At 49.1% G+C, this 17,626-nt stretch overlaps 1 protein-coding gene across 4 annotated transcripts in view; it reads right to left on the reverse strand.

Annotated features, from left to right (window-relative positions):
• ANTXRL (ANTXR like) overlaps window positions 1–16,735 on the reverse strand; it is an 88,233-nt gene extending 71,498 nt beyond the window's left edge. For 3 of the 4 annotated variants that reach the window (XR_012159932.1, XM_073353021.1, XM_073353019.1), the window contains exon 1: window positions 15,480–16,016. Coding sequence is in view for 3 of the 4 variants with exons in the window: in XM_073353021.1 (XP_073209122.1) it covers window positions 15,480–15,736 (257 nt within the window). In the remaining variant the exon portion in view is untranslated. Of the gene's footprint in view, window positions 1–15,479; window positions 16,017–16,712 lie in introns of those variants that run through there. The other variant, XM_073353020.1, reaches the window with a different exon arrangement.
• Between the last annotated feature and the right edge of the window lie 891 nt (window positions 16,736–17,626).

Consider the following 17,626-nt stretch of genomic DNA (forward strand, 5'->3'; position numbering starts at 1 on the left):
CTTTGAAAATACCACCCTAATACAACAATTCCATTCTAAACTTTAACAATGGGCCCAATCATGTACCCATTGAAATCAACTGCAAACTCCCCACTCACTTAAAGGGAAGCAGGATTGTGTCATAATTATTTTACTGTACATAGTGTATTTTAAGCCACGTGAAGAGAGTGTTCTGCCAGTTGTTTTTATTCATTTTTACAGTGTAAAAATTCCTGTCCTTTCTTTAAACTGTAATTTCTTTTTATTTTATTTTGCTAAGACTTGTGATGAAATGAAGGATTTGCTTTCCCAGGGTGCAATTCTGCTCTCAGAGCTGCACTGAAGAATCTCAGCTCTGATTTTCTGCTCTCCCAGCATATATGGGAGAAAATATCCATGGATTCCTGCTCATTTAGGTAGAGTGGACTTTCAAAGTAACATGGAGAGGAAGGCTAATATTGTGGTTAATGTGCAGGTCTAGACCCCAGGAGATCTGAGTTCAATTCCTGGATCTACCCCAGACTTCTTATATGACTTTGAGTAAGTCACTTAAAAGTCTTTGTGCGTCAGTTCCCCATCTGTAGAATGGGGATAATATCACCTTCAGTGTCTCATCCATTTAGACTATAAATTCTTTGGGTCACAGACTGTCTCTTACTAAGTGTATGGGACTTCTAGGTGTTACTGTAAAGCAAATAAGAAGTACATTTCCACTGTGTGGGTCAGAGAGGAGTATTTTACCCCTATGTTGTAGCAATGAACATTTTCAGACTATTATAAAGTCTCTGAAGGGTGAGATATCAGAGTGTTTAGGAGCCCTGCCTTGGACTCTACTGTCTATCACACTTGGATTCGCTCTCTTTGCCGGGCAAATTCATGTGTCCTGTGTCCCAAGCACTGAATCACAAGCAGAGGAGATGCAAACCACAGGGAGAAAGTTACATAAACAAACAACATCTGCCAAAGGATCACAGAGCAAGAGCTTATTAGACCATGTGAATTCCTCTGCTGTGCAAGGAGGAAATACAAGGAGGTAACCAAACTAAAGCATAACCAGCACCAAGCAAGACATGATAAACTGCTCTCTACCTTAAGTGCCAATCTTATTGACCTTAGCCATTGTGCTCTGCCAGAACATGGGAAAAGCAGGCATTGACAGAGGAAGCATAGTCCAGTGGTTTGGGTGCTCGCGTAGGATTTAGGGTTCAATTCCCCACTCCACCACAGGCTTTCTGTGTGATCTTGGGCAAGCCACTTGGTCTCTCTGTGCCTCAGTTCCCCCTCTGTAAAATGGGGCGAATAGTCTGGTCCTATCTCACAGGGGTGATGTGAAGACAAATCCATTATCAAGGTAATGGGGCCATATGACTACCTAAGATAGACAGAATGGGACTCCTTATCTAGCCCTGCCCCTACGATCACAGGCTATTGTTTTCTGGGGGACCCCTGCCTCATTCACTGCAGAAATCAGATTCCATGTACTAAACGAAACAGCAGGCACCGCGTTGGACAGTGGGGATACAAACACATGTTGCAATGAGGCACGCCCTCCCAAGCTAGGAGCTCTGCCTTGGCGCACACTCGAAGATCAGATTCCACACGGGACCTACATGCCGAAAGAGAAATTCTGCTCTACCCGCTCCCGCATGCATGTGCAGTGCCCCCAGAACAGTGGGGTCATGCTAATGGAGGAACCCTTTCCTGTGAATTAAAAAATGCAGCATGTCCTTCCGACTTCATTGGGCTCCTTTGAAAATCCACTCTGAGCCGTGGTAGCTCAGCTAAACCCAAAGAAGATTTCCAATGGGTCTTTGCAAGGAACAAGCCTACCCAGGCCTCAGTTTCTCCATCTGTAGAATGGGTACAGTGATCCTGCCTTCTTTGGTGAAGCGCTCGGAGAGCTACTAATGAAAAGCGCCGTCTAAGAGCTACGTGTGATCCCTGCTATTATTCGTATGTCCAATTTAGAGACTATTTTGGGCTGGATTTTAAGTTTCTGAGGGGTTACTGCGATTTGAAAAGAATGGTCGCAACAGGTTTTCTTTACAGTGCCAAAAATGTATCTTTTTCACCCACTGCCTACTCAAAAATAGCTGAACTGGTTTTACTCAATCTTCAAGAAAAATTCACCCTCTGGCAGAGAACAGACCTATAAATATCAGCCTGGAAAGTGAAAGCTGGAGAAATGTTTCAGCTACTGAAAATAGCCCATTAGAATAGAAATGCTTAAGCAAGGCAACCTTCGTGCTAGGCATTGCTATGTGCTCTGCCTATAGTGAAGGCCCTAGTTCTGGAATTCATATGAGCGTGTAACACCAGTTGGAGTTTTGCACACCTAGGGGCATGTGAATGGAAATGACTGTGATCAGATTCATACAGGGGGAGGGAGGATTACATCTGAAAAGCAACTGAGATCTGTCGTGGGCTGGAGTCCTTATATTTGATGCTCCCAGAGAATCTGCAATGCTCCGAAAGGGGGTTGCGCCAGATCTCTGTGCTTTACCACCCTTCGACTGGAGACACTTCAAAAGGCAGCGGGTGGGATTTGCCACTGAGGGGCATCCTCCATACAGTAAGAAAAGGAGTACCTGTGGCACCTTAGAGACTAGCAAATTTATTTGAGCATAAGCTTTCATGAGCTACAGCTCACTTCATTGAATGCATTCAGTGGAAAATACAGTGGGGAGATTTTATATACACAGAGAACATGAAACAATGGGTGTTACCACACACACTGTAAGGAGAGTGATCATTAAAGGTGAGCTATTACCAGCAGTAGAGCGGGGGGGGAGGGGGGGGAGGTGTGCTCAAAGAGATTGAAGTGTTCTCCGACTGGTTTTTGAATGTTATAATCCTAATCACATCAGCCACACTATCAGAGGCTCGTTCACCTGCAAATCTACCAACGTGATATATGCCATCATGTGCCAGCAATGCCCCTCTGCCATGTACATTGGCCAAACTGGACAGTCTCTACGTAAAAGAATAAATGGACACAAATCAGATGTCAAGAATTAGAACATTCAAAAACTAGTCGGAGAACACTTCAATCTCTCTGGTCACTCGATTACAGACCTAAAAGTGGCAATTCTTCAACAAAAAAACTTAAGAAACAGACGCTAACAAAAAGAAAAGGAGTACTTGTGGCACCTTAGAGACTAACCAATTTATTTGAGAAGTGAGCTGTAGCTCACGAAAGCTTATGCTCAAATAAATTGATTAGTCTCTAAGGTGCCACAAGTCCTCGTTTTCTTTTTGCGAATACAGACTAACACGGCTGGTACTCTGAAACCAGACGCTAACAAGAGACTGCTGAATTGGAATTAATTTGCAAACTGGATACAATTAACTTAGGCTTGAATAAAGACTGGGAGTGGATGTGTCATTACACAAAGTAAGGTTTCAGAGTAACAGCCATGTTAGTCTGTATTCGCAAAAAGAAAAGGAGGACTTGTGGCACCTTAGAGTACAGCTCAAGCTGTAGCTCATGAAAGCTCATGCTCAAATAAATTGGTTAGTCTCTAAGGTGCCACAAGTACTCCTTTTCTTTTTACACAAAGTAAAACTATTTCCCCATGTTTATTCCCCCCCCCCACACACACACTGTTCTTGTCAACTGCTGGAAATGGCCCACCTTGATTATCATTACAAAAGGTTCCCCCCTGACCCACCCCCCCCCCCACTCTCCTGCTGGTAATAGCTCACCTTTCCTGATCACTCTTCATAAATCTTCATAGATCATTTATGAAGATATTTTTGGAACTGTGTCCAGTTTTGGGCCCCACACTACGAGAAGGATGTGGAAAAATTGGAAAGAGTCCAGCAGAGGGCAACAAAAATGATTAGGGGACTGGAACACATGAGTTATGAGGAGAGGCTGAGGGAACTGGGGATGTTTAGTCTGCAGAAGAGAAGAATGAGGGGGGATTTGATAGCTGCTTTCAACTACCTGAAAGGGGGTTCCAAAGAGGATGGCTCTAGACTGTTCTCAGTGGTAGCAGATGACAGAACAAGGAGTAATGGTCTCAAGTTGCAGTGGGGGAGATTTAGGTTGGATATTAGGAAAAACTTTTTCACTAAGAGGGTGGTGAAACATTGGAATGCGTTACCTAGGGAGGTGGTGGAATCTCCTTCCTTAGAAGTTTTTAAGGTCAGGCTTGACAAAGCCCTGGCTGGGATGATTTAATTGGGGATCGGTCCTGCTTTGAGCAGGGGGTTGGACTAGATGACCTCCTGCGGTCCCTTCTAACCCTGATATTCTATGATTCTATGACTGTCTTCTGATGCCTGAGGCACAATCATCATATAGAAAGGCAGAGCTCCTGGCCTGTCCAAGCGTCAGACCATCAGTGAAATCACACAGTACTGACAGGAGAGAGCCATGACAGAATCAGGTTCCTGAACGCTGGCAATGGAGCCAGTCCACGCTGAGAGTGCAGAACGGATGGCAGCGCTGAACAATGCAGTCCTGAGTCCCACACAGGCCCTCGTGGAAGGTATGCGGAGATGCAGCAGAAATGAAATCCTGCTGGTCCCTGGCCTGGGGATTTGGACGGGTGGTGGATCATACAGTGCATCTGCAGAGCACTGCTCAGAGTGGTCTGGGTCCCTCTCTGTGCTTGAGCTAGAGGATGAGAGTCTGTTACAGCCTCACTCTCCAGCTCAAGCTGTAGACTGGTGCTCTTGGCTCGGAAGGTCCCTGGTTCACTCACATGTCAGGCCAGGTGGGGTGGTCACATCAGCCAGGCCTCAGACCTGACTGACTCCCCCTCACTCCCCACAGAGAGCTGTGGTGACCCAGTAAGTTGATATTCTCTGTGGCTCACGATGTCTGTGATACTCATGGTAGCAGTAAAAAAGACCTGGCAGTGGCAATGCTGTTCCCCAGGCCATTATTGCCCCCTCCCCCACGATGCCCCCAGAGCCGGCTTCTCAGCATCTCCCGACCCCCACGGCGCCCCCAGATACGGCATCCGAGCCTCCCCTTACACTGCACCACCAGATACAGCATCCGGGCCTCCCTCCCGACGGCACCCCCAGAGCTGGCTCCTTGGTCTGCCCCCTCCCCTACAGCATGCCCAGAGCATCCTCCTCCCCCACGGGCAGCACCTGGAGATCCCCAGGGAGGCAGCAGTGCCCCCCCGCCCCCCCAAGCTGGTAGCAGTAGCACTCCGAGCGCCTATGTCACTGCCTTTCTGGGCAGGGGAGGAGACACGCCATCACCCTCAGCAGCAGCCTATCAGCCAGGAGGCAACACTTTACCCAATGTGTTGGGCCCCTCCCCATGCCATCCCATCCTCATGGGGGAGCAGAAGATGAGGCAGCAAGCAGCTGCTGTGGGCAGTGACGTGCCAGAAGAGACATTCCAGGTCAGGTTCTGCTGTAAATCCAGAGTGATCCCAATATAATCACAGGCTGAAGCGGCCAGGACCAGATCAGGATCAGGCCCAATGAATGCTAAACCCACAAAAGCCATGCACTGCGAGTGAGCTCCCCATGCTGGGAGTGCAGTTCTGTTATCCAAGACACAAAAAGAAGAGTCAGCAAACCACAGCCTGGCTAAGAATGCACTCCCTGTCCCATCCGGGACTGAAAGCCCTGAGCAGCAGCTGCCTGCCTGAATTTCCCACTGATGCCTCTCTGGGGCAACGGGGCTGAGGTGAATCAGCATCTGAGGGGGTGGAAAGGGAGAACTGTGAGAGGCAGGGCCTGATTCTGCCCCTGCTTCCACCTTAGTAAACCAGGAGTGACTCCTTTTAACTCAATGGAGTTTTATATCTGTGTCACAGCTGGGGTGACTGTTATCACAGTCAGGCCTGTCCTGTCCTTAGGGATGTCTGTGAGACGATCAGGTGCAAGACTGAGTGGATCACAACAAGAGCGCAACTCCTCAAGGAATGGCGTAAGCCGATACCCGCTGAAACCAGGCAGGCAAAACTGGCACAGAAGAGGTATCATTCACAGCCAATTTACAGCAACGTGCAGAAAACAGGATGATCTCTGCTCCAGCCCCCAGCCCCCTCTCCATAAAGCTATCTTTGCCCCGCTCTATCTCTGCATCTCCTGAGAGGCGCAGCATAGAATCTGCACTGGAACGTATGTGACTCAACACATAGGAAGGGGCTGCCCTGAAGAGACCAAGTAGATCAACAGGGTACAGTGTGTATGAGCTCCGTAGTTTAGCAGTGAAAGTGGATGCCCTGGGTCTTGCCAGCTAGTAACTATTTCCAATACTATCTGATCGCCTATGACAAATAGGACACACTTAGGAACAGGGACTGTTTCTGCAGATCATCTATTCCATCCCCAATCCTGCTGCCATTAAAATCCATTCCTAATCTGCTTTTGACGTCTGTAAATGCAGCATCAGGCATGTAATTCTCAGCGCTTCATGGAGACTAGTTTTAAACGTCCCAAGCAATGGACTTCCATGGGGAGTTCATTCCACCGCACAATAGATATCAATGCCACGAAGATTGTGCCTGAAGTTTCCTTTGATTCGTTTCATCCCATTGCTCCTAGTTACACCCCCTTTAGTGCTACATTAAAGGGTCCCTCTTCCTGCTGCATTTACAGCCAACAGATACATGTAAATGGCAGTGATTGAACTGGGGACAGATAGGTGGTAATGCCAAAGACCTGCTCTCCCCTACTGAAAGTGGGAAAAGACTGGGGAGGTTGAAAATGGATGGGGGAGCAGGTTTTTTGCTGAGTTCCTGCCTATCTGATATGGAGGCGCTCCAAGCTGAAGGCAGCATTCCAGGGTGGTCTCAAAGCAAGAATGGACTCCATTGTTCTACAGATGTGCTGGGCTTAGCTTGGGCCATTGCACTCCCGGAGTGCAGTACCTGCTTACCCCAGGGCTAAAGCTGGCCCAGCCCGTCACAGGGATGAACATGTGTCTGAGTAGGGCCCCTTGCACTGAAATCTGGAGCTTGGTTGTTATTTGGCGAGACCTAATTGCAGCCACAACCACATTCTAGACAGCAGGGGAATTCTGCACGTTGGTATTAGTGGCTCTGGAATAAAAGCAAAGCCTCAGGGCACGGAGTTTGTTATGGTTTCAGACATGCACATGCACATCCATCCATCCCACGGCTCTGTTCTCCTGAGCCAGCAGAGTATCAGAAGTGACAAGACTCCTCCTCTCCTGAGCACTGGCCTGGAAAGGACCCTTTGTGGATGGATCACCAAGGTAAGAGGGACCAGCATTTGTATTCCAATAACACCTAGACACACCAGCTGAGATCCGACTGCGCTATTCTGGCCACTGTCCAAACATAACGTAGGAGATAGGCCCTGCCCCAAAGAGCTTACAACGTAAATGGACAAGACAAAGGATGGGGGCGGGAACAAAGGCACAGAAAAGCAACTCACCAAGGGTCAGGATTAGAACCCAAATCTTCTAGGTCCCAGTCCAGCAGGCTAGCTGCTGATGCACACTGCCTCTCAAGGTAGCTGAGTCCAAAAGGTTTTAAGAGTGGAACCAGTGCTAGGCCAGAACACTATCCCCTTGCAGAGAGCTTTTCTCCCATGAAATAAAATGGCAGTAAAATTTCCCAGCTTCACATTGTTATCTACTCTGGGTACCTCCCTCGAAACACTGTCACTGGTCTGATCACTATCAGTCTGACCATGCAGCCAAGCCAGCTCCCTCCTGCAACTTCCCCAACATCTACCCACAGAAATGGGCAGCACATGGGGGAAGGAAACCCAAAGCCAGACATGGAATTTAGCCAGCCAGCGAGCCCACTACTCTTAGAACTTTTGCTATTCGCAGTACAGGGCCTCGGACACACAGTTAAGCAGTTCTGGTTCTATTCAGCAAAGCCAAGGCCCTTACTCCCCGCTGCTCTCCGTCACTCAGGAGGCACTGCTGCTGACCAGGAAACAGGCACTTCTGCTGAGTGTAATGCGCAAGAGCCATGCTTCTTCTCTCCGTTTGTGCATAAAGGGTCCAGTCCTCACATGCCCTGTGCAAATTCACATTGTGAGATTCAGGCATGCAAGCTCACACCCAGAAGCGATAACTTACTCCCTACAACTATATGCTTATGGAGCATGACCCAAAACCCACTGAAGTCAATCGGAGTCTTTCAATTTACTTCGTTGGGTAGGGCTCGGGCTCTTACTATATTAAATGCAGTTCCATACAGATATATACCCTTATTTAAATATTGCAGATAAGATGCTGACATGCTGCTATGCCTTTTTCCTCACCCTTTTAAATATACATGTGCCATCTAACAAAATCACTGTTCATTGGTTCGCTTTGTACTGTCTTTATGCTTTTTCTTTTTGGATTTAATTGTTTTTTTCTTTTTGCCAAAAGGCAGCTCTGCTTGTGTAATATTGGACAGAGTACAAAGAAACACAACCTGCTTCCAATAACAAAGCTATGTCCAAAACAAAGCAAACATTTGCAGCAAAACTTTCCAGCCATTGTACCTGGTTACATAAAATCTAAACATCAGCTACACTATACCCCAGCGAAAAAAGGCAGATAGGAAAAAATACCGTCAGATCAGGGTTTGATAAGAATGCATATTACCACCTGCAGGCACTCAGATTCCTTGAGTCATGGATTTTTAAGTCCAGAAGGGACCACTGTGATCATTTAAACTGACCTCAGACATAGTGATAAATTTGGTATAAATGACTAGGTTACATTATGCTGAGAGAGAGAAAGGCATAGATAGATAGATAGATAGATAGATAGATAGATAGATAGATAGATAGATAGATAGGGTATATGGGGATAGATGGATAGCTATATAGGGTGTATGGGGATAGACAGAGGGTGGGCAAACTTTTTGGCCTGAGGGCCACATCGGGGTATGGAAATTGTAGGACAGGCCATGAATGCTCACAAAATTGGGATAGCGGTGCAGAAGGGGGTGAGGGCTCTGGCTCGGGGTGCGGGCTCTGGGGTGGGGCCAGAAATTAGGAGTTCAGGGTGCGGGAGGGGGCTCCAGGTTTGGGGGGGGGCTGAGGGCTCTGTGCTGGGGGGGGGCACGGCTGGGGATGAGGGTTTAAGGTGCAGGAGGAAGCTCCAGGCTGGGACCGAGGGGTTTGGAGGTTGGGAGGGGATCAGAGCTGGGGCAGGGGGTTGGGGTACGAGGGCTCCGGCTGAGGGTGCGGGTTCTGGGGTGGGGCCAGGGATGAAGGAGTTTGGGGTGCAGGAAGGTGCTCCGGCCTGGGACCAATAGATTCAAAGGGCAACACGGGGATCAGGGATGGGACAAGCTGTTGGGGCATGGGGGGTGGGCTCTGAGGTGGTGCTGGGGATGAGGGGTTTGGGATACAAGAGGGAGCTCTGGGCTGGGATTGAGGGGTTCGGAGGGCAGGACAGGGATCAGGGCAGTGGCAAAGGATTGGGGCGCAGGGGGGGCTCAGGGGTGCAGGCTCCGGGCGGTGCATACTGCAAGCAGCTCCCAGAAGCATGTCCCCCCTCCTGCTCTGAAGAGTGACCAGGCGGCTCTGCATGCTGCCCCCTCCGCAGGCACCACCCCTGCAGCTCCCATTGGCCAGGAACCATGGATGGATGGGGTGTATGGAGACAGATTGAGAGATAGAGAGAGAGATAGGATGGATGGGGATAGATACATGGACGGATGGGGTGTATGGGGATAGAGAGATGGATGGATGGCTCTGTATGGGGATAGAGAGATGGATAAATGGGATAGATGGGGATAGACAGATGCATATATAGGGTGTATGGGGATAGATAGAAGGTTGGATGGGGATGGATAGATAGATTGATGGGGTGTGTGAGGATGGATAGATTAAGTGTATGGGGAGAGATAGATGGATACATAGAGTGTATGGGGATAGATAGATGGGGTACATGGGAATAGATATATAGGGTGCATGAGGATAGATAGATAGATAGATAGATAGATAGATAGATAGATAGATAGATAGATAGATAGATAGATAGATAGAACCATATTCAGAAATTTAAACTTGCTATAATCAATTAAGTTGAAGGGGCAAACTCAGCTCGCCTTATTTACATGAAAAGTCCCGTAGATTTCAGTGGGAATCTTTCTGCGTCAGTTTGGAGGATCAGATCCCAGATGTGCTGATGAATTAGGGTTAGGTAGTACAGCATATTAATGTTTGGGCTTCTAGATAGGTTGATCCCATCTTAACATAGGCCATGAGCGAAATGAGGCTAAGATTTTCAAAACCGGAGGCTAACGTTAGGTGACTGAGTCCATAGTGTGGGACCTAAAATAGTGGTGTGATTTTCAAATGTGCTGAGCCCAGCATCTCCCATTAGCCACTTTCCTAGGTGTCCAAGCCTGGATTTAGCCATCCATTTTTTAAAATTTTTTACCTAAATCTAGTGGGTTTCCCTCTGATCCAGTGCACACAAGCAGTACACAGAACAGCAGTCAGTGCAGAGAGCCCCTGCAGAGAGACGCTGGAGATGCACCGGAGACAGATCAATACCCTGCGCTGAAGTCAAGTCCTTGGACCAGAGCAGTGGGAATGTTGCAAGATGGGCAAAGATTCATAGAGAGGACTGGGGGTGGAAACCTGCACAGCTCCTATTTGCTCTAGCCCAGAGGTGGGCAAACTAAAGCCCGCGGGACCCTCCTTCCCGGCCCCTGAGCTCCTGGCTGGGCAGGCTAGCCCCTAGCCCCTCCCCCGCTGTCCCTCCACCCCCGCAGCTTCAGTGCGCCACCGGCACAACGCTCTGGGCAGCCGGGCAGCGCAGTTGCAGAGCCCCTGGCCTGACCCGGTGCTGTGGGTGGTGCGGTATGGGGGCAGGGAGCAGGGGGGGTTGGATAGAGGGCAGGGGAGTTTGGGGGTGTGGTCAGGGGGTGGGAGTGTGACTAGGGGTCAGGGCGGTCAGAGAGCGGGGAACGGGGGGTTGGATGGGGCAGGGGTCCCGGGGGGGGGCAGTCAGGAATGGGAGGGGTGGTTGGATGGGGCGGCAGGGGGCAGTCAGGGGTGGCGGATCCAAGGGTGGTCAGAGGGCAGGGAGCAGTGGATGGGGCAGGAGTCCCGGGGGGGCCGTCAGGGGGCGAGAAGTGGGGGTGGGGGGGTCGGATGGGAGGTGGGGGCCAGGCCACGCCAGGCTGTTTGGGGAGACACAGCCTCCCTTAACCAGCCCTCCATACAATTTTGGAAACCCGATGTGGCCCTCAGGCCAAAAAGTTTGCCCACCCCTGTTCTAGCCAGTGCCTGTAGGCCATCATTTCTGTGAATACTATATTCACTCAGAACGTTTGAAACAAAACGATGGTTTTCTTGGCTTTCCTGGCACATACGATGTCCTTGCCAACCTGGGCTTTTGAAAATAAAGCACACAGTGTGTAGGGACTGGGTGACTGTGGAGACTGGCAATAGCTTGCAGCAACCTTTAGATCATCAGTCCAAAATTGACCAAGGGCAATAGTTACAGAAAGACCTTCCCATCTAGTGACTGTGTGGCCTGGATGCAATGAGTCTTAATCCACTTCCCCAGAGGACTAATTGGTCTCCTTGTTGAAAGTGCACTTCCAGAGCAGGGTTGATGCATACTGGCAAGAACACAGCGGGGGTAGCTTGCACAGCCATTGTCTGTCCTGTGGATAAACAGAAGTCTGAAACCCCCAAGTCTGCCCCACTCAATTTTGCTTAAAATATAAATTATCTTTGTGAAACCCCCCAGTTAGAGGAATGCAAAAATATATCCAAAAATCTCCAGTTCCTTCTTTCTCCAGCCGCAGAGTTCAAAAATAAGCAAAAGGATTTCTTCACATTCAGTAAATAAAAATACACATAGCTATGTGGCTCAGACCTGTCATGTCAAGCACTAGCCAGGAGCAGATGTTCATGGCAGAGTTAGAAACCCCTTTAAATTAAGGACTTATAATTGCTGCACTGATAGACAATTATAGTGATGCTATCAGGCGCCGCTATAATTAGAAAACACTAGAGGTCAGTTGTTTTTTTGCAAGTGCATTTTGACACAGTGGCAAACAAGAGCTGGATGTCAACAGCAACAACGTAGCAGAGGAGAGGGGGATAACACAGCATAAGGAGGTCACCATGTGATCTGAACAGAGTCAAGTGACCAAACCCCTGAGCAGAGGATGTAGTGCAGAGACAGGCAGCTGGATTCTTATGCAGCCTGAGGGCTGTCAGCAGCAGCCAGGAGGCCACTACCCCAAGAAGCTGTGAATTTGTAAACTTGAGGGACCTGTGGCAATGGGTTCGGCAGAACCTAAGCACCAGTCCAGTGTCAACTCCTGAGCACACACAGCTTCTGTGGCCTACAGCAGGAACTGTGGGTGCTCAGCATCTCTGAAAACCAGGGCATTACTATATAAACATCAGTGCAATTGGAGATCAGCCCTCTGATTTCTGAGTCCCCTAGCCCCCTGTAACCAGCACACTGGAGTTAAGAGCCCTACCCTTACGACATTCCCCCTAGTATCAGTCTGAACCAGAAGAGCCCTACCTTCTGAATCACCAGCACCTCTGTCCATAACTTGAAGGTGTCCCCTCCAAGAACCAACACAGGCTAATGCTGTTCCAGCACAACATACCATGGTAAGAATACAGAACCCAGAGGGCAGACTGTATCTACCTGTGGTAGCTTCAAGAGGTTTGTCTGCAGGGATAAGAGCTTTGCCCTGACCTTCTGCTGTGTGTGGCATGACACCATCTAGGAGGTCTGAGATAGGTCTTTGCTTTTTTCCCATGTCAAGCCTTCACATACCCACAGTTCAGTCTCTTTGCTCTGAAGCTGCCTATTCCATAGACCTAATACAAGAAGACGTAATCTACATCAGAAGGAGGAAAAACTGCACAAACTCAGCAAGTTTCTCTTTCTAATTGGCACCATATATTATACCAATAACTTCACCAGTGCATGATCTTTTCCCCTTTGCCGGCTGACGTCCTGAGCATTTGATCCCTGGAGACGCCAGCTGGCCGGATGAAAAAGAAAATCATGCCCTGACAAAGTTATTGCAGTAATGTACAGTGCCTGCACCAACAAGGGAAGAAACGTGTTGTATTCCTTCAGTCTGCCTGCTTTTGATGTGAGATAACATCTTCCCATAAGGGAGCAAACCAACAGAGAGGACAAAGTCATTCTGGTTCACCCAGGCTGACTTCTCAGACATTCATTCAGAGAGGGCCTCACAGGGCCATAGGACTCAAGCCGGGACATTTCTTAATGGCAACATTTCAACCCCATTGTTATCCATCTCATTAAGGCTGAATGTTTCTAATCCCGAACTGGCCAGGCACAATGGAGGAAGGCAATCCACAATGTGCTGTATAGGATGTGATGGCACCACTTGGCACCCCAATGTCTAGCACTGACTGTTGCTGGGGGTTATTCCATTAGAAGTTGGAACCAGAAACACTCCCCAATTCACACCTGAATAAATATGATTCCAAAAATGTGAATGTTACAGTCTCAGTTTCACCCATCCCCCTCTGATTGGCCATCCTCCCTTCCAAGACTTAGTGATACCCCCCACCCTGTCAACTCTTACTTATTATCTGGCTCCATCTGGCTAAACTGTTCCAAGAGCCAGAGTCCATCCATCCATGAGATCTGTCCTCAGAAACCCCCTTGCTGCCATACCACCAGTCACATAGAAAAGCAGTAAGGGCCAAATACAACTTCAGTTTGTACGCACAGCTCCCACCAACATCCCTGGACATTCTGCTACAGCGCAAGGGCAGCGAATAGCCCATAGACTGTGGTGCTTTCACGTAATCCTTGCAGATTGTAACAGCCCTACTCCCAAAAGGCCAACAGGAATTTCACCACTGGTTTCAGTGGGAGCAAGTTCAGACCTTAAAACCACAAGAAACTCTTTCAACTTAAATGGCCAAATTACCTCTTTTGCATTTTTTCATTCCAAACAGTTCGGCTTTTATTCTCTTGCAGACTTTCAAGGCCTGATCTTGCTATGATTGAAGTGGATGGGAGTTTTGCTATTGACTTTAATAGCAGCAGGATTGGACCCTACACATAGATCATCCATACCACAGTCACAATCAAGTCAGGGGATCAAGTTACAACACAATTTCAATGTATAGGTTTGACAGTACCTTAACCAGTATCTAAAGCCTTAGATTTGACTAGGCATATACCAATGACATTTTAAGGCAAGGAAATTACACTGTATAAAGTTATACACATGCCATATCCTGCCATAGAGAGTACCCCAATCCCAAACACCAATATCCATTTTTACTGAAAGTTTTTTTATTATGTGCTGGAGAACAGCATGACAACATTGATAATAACAATTCGAAACCTTGCTAGGAGTGCATTTGATGCAGGAGTCAGAAAGCCTTGTAATAAACCTTAGTAGGAAGTAGAGTATTTTGTGGTGCAGGTTGCTACAAAACAACAACAACAACAACTGCCTTAGGAAGTCTTTGCATCCTTTTGCTTTCAAAGCAAAACAAAGTCACCCTCTTTTTTTGAGAAGGTGCTTTTTGGCCCAAAGCTCAGCAGAAGGCCTGACAGAGTCAACAATTCCCCTGCTAGACACAAAGAGAGAGAGAGAGAGAGAGAGCCATCACCTGGTCAGATGCACATTGAAAAAAAGCTCCAATCTTTAATCATGTTTTAACATGTCCTAACTAAAGCATCTTGACTAGCACAATTGTAAATTCTACTGTAGATGGGACACAAACATTTCTTGCTTGTCATGTTGAACCCTAGGCTGCTTGCTAGAGTTAAACACAACTAGGAATGAGCACCCATGTCCTCTAATACTTGTGTAGTGTCTACACTATAATTTACAGTTGACTTGAGTACCACCTGTTAAAACATATCTACAAATTCCAGTGTAGACATACCTTAGGCGATGTTTAAACTAGGATAACAGATAGTGTCTAAAAATGTGTTAGCCAACATGTTTTAACTAACATATTTTAAACACTAGTGTGGACAACCCCTCAGATATTAACCATGACCAGCTAACACGTTTTAAAATACCTTAAACCATGCCTGTAAGGCTGTAAGCAATGGGGACAAACAGGGTTGGATTCTTAAAATTAACCAGATTGCACAGACTCTAGGGTACCCTGGAATTAACCAAATGCCATGGGTGATAGCCTAGAACTAAGCAAATTCTTTGGATTTAAGCCTAGAACTAAGTAAATGCAACGGGGTACAGCCTAGAGCCCACCAAGTCCTTCAACAGCCCAGAGATAACGCAAGACGCGCATTATGGGCTACTAACCGCGCGTTAGCGGCATTCACGGGCTCTCCGGGGCATGGCTGCCTTTGCTGGGCCACCGAGGCGCTGAAAAGCCCGGTGCCCCGGTGGGTGTGACCTGTAGCTTCCCTGGCTGGGGGGTGCCTTTGCTTTGCACAGTGCTCCCTTTGTGCACAAGGCGCGGGCAGCGTGGGAGGCCGGCATGCCCCGGCGATCCGCCCAGAGACCAGCAAAGATCCCCGCTGCAGGAGCAGCAGCGCAAAGGCAGTGAAGGGTGAATAACCGCTTTTAAATGGGACTGTCACTTACTTATCCAGGACGAAGTAGAGATCGAAGGCCCCGTGACAGGAGCGCTGGTCGTCTCGCCCTTCCTCCTCCGGCTCCGCTTGGGCGCAGGACGCCAGGCTGCAAGTGGCCAGCAGGAAGGCGCAGAGGAAAGCCGCTTTCTCCACGCAACTCCCACGACTCGCCATTTTCTTCCTCAATCTCTGCCCCCCTCCCCCGCCCCGCAGCCCTCGGCGTCTGTCCAGAAGCAAAGGAAAAGTTCCCGATCTCCTCTCAAACATGCGCAGAACCAGATCTCGGCTCCCCCACCCCACTGGTCCATGCAAGGGCAGAGCTGCTGCTGGGGGTGGGGGAGATTTTTGTGTGGCAGCGGGGCTTGGATCCGGGTCCGGGCAGACGGTACCTAAAGCCCCATCCCCCCGCCCCGCGCTAACAGGCTCGGCTTGGTTGCTAGAGTAGCAACTCAGCCCCGATTTCCTGCGTGCCTCCTCCCATAGGGAGCGAACAGATTCGTAGGGAGGGGGAGACAGGATCTTATGGTGGGGAAGCGGAGCTGGGACTTTCCTGTTCCGGGCTCCAGAGCGGGGAAAGGAGAGCAAGGCTGCAAACTAGCAAGAGATGCCCCCCACCCCCCAACACACACACCCACCAAACACCAGAGCTATGCCCAGGGGTACAGCTCGGGTCTGCCTCGTCTCCCTCCCTGAGAGTCAGCTCTGGATTCGTTTGCTGGCAAATCTAGAAGTCTCTCCCTCTAGGCTTGTTGCAGCATCCCCCTTCCCGTCGGAGGCAGCTGGTTTTACAACCATGCTCTGTGTTTAGGGACCCTAAAGCAACTAGGACCGGTCACCGCTTTGCTATGTGTGGCGTGTCGGTCATGGGCACGGCCGGGGCTCCGTTCTGGAATCATGCAACAGGTAAAGGGCTAGGAGGAAGAATGGTAGCGATGTGTCTAGACCGCAGGCAAACGAACTGGAGTGATCTGTCTGGACCCCAGCACTGGGAACGGGCCGTGCAGAGAGGCTGTTGGCTCCACGGATGTTTACTCAGCTGCTGCCCTTTGTTTAAAGGGGAATCGATTTAATCAACACTGCCACCCTCCCCAGTGTCATGAAAACAGTTCAGGCTCCTATCGAGCTACCGATTGTTTTTAAAGCGCTGCTTTTAAAACAATCCGGCTGGGCCGCAGATCGATTAGTCGCCCAAACGCCTCTGGTCAATAACAGTACACTCGTCCGCTCCCTAGCTGCTCATTACCCTCGGTGCCTCGCGGTTGCCAGTCGGGGAAAGAGTCCCCAGGGAGGCGGATGAGGGGGAACGTTTTACGTCCGGGAGGCAGCCTTGCGATTTCCGAAACATAACGAATCGGTGCCTCTTTCAGCCGCTGTTATCAAGCCACCTTGCCCCTGCCACACGCCTTTTCCATCCGCGGGCAAAGGAAAGTGCCCGCTTGCTGTTGTGCAGGTTGCTGCTTTCTCCCCGTCATGCCACCCCACGCTTAAACGTTTTCTTCTAATGATAAAAACGAACACACACCGAGAGACTTATGTATTGTGGGTGTTATACACGGGGGTGGATGGACGGTGTTGGTACGGTTCAAATAAATCACTGAGTTAAGATTTCTCCACACAACACACAGCCTGGACCTCCCCCACAAAAAATGCCCCTTAAAGAACTGGCCAAAGCCCGCATTCATCTGGATGCTGCATATGAAATCTGAATAATTAGCAGTTTCCAGCCGCCCATCTCCAAGCAGGGAACTAACTCTCCCCCAGTCCCCCACCAGTCACAGTTCCTGAGAAGGGACCTGGTTAATGCCTAGAGCCACAGGGAAGGATGCGAGTAGTCACTTCGGATGAGAGAGCTGGGAACGGACATTGCTCTTTCTCTGTGGGGAAGGCTCACTTTCAGAGAGTGAACCCAGAGCGACCATAGGGGTTGGAAGGCAAATTGCTGCAATTATATTGTCCCAAAGACTCCTAGCCGGCCTCTCATCACAACCCCAAGAGAGATCGCTCCCCTTGCAGAGAGCAAAGTTCTTTCTGAGGACCAGGAGCAGGTCTGGTTGTTTCCCTGCTCTCAGTGACAAAGAGGAGTCTGGATCTGGAAAACGGGGTAAACAGTGAGGTGGCAAAATTTGCAGATGATAGAAAACTACTCAAGCTAGTTAA

Source organism: Lepidochelys kempii, chromosome 7, assembly GCF_965140265.1.
Source record: "Lepidochelys kempii isolate rLepKem1 chromosome 7, rLepKem1.hap2, whole genome shotgun sequence".
Lineage (NCBI taxonomy): Eukaryota > Metazoa > Chordata > Testudines > Cheloniidae > Lepidochelys > Lepidochelys kempii.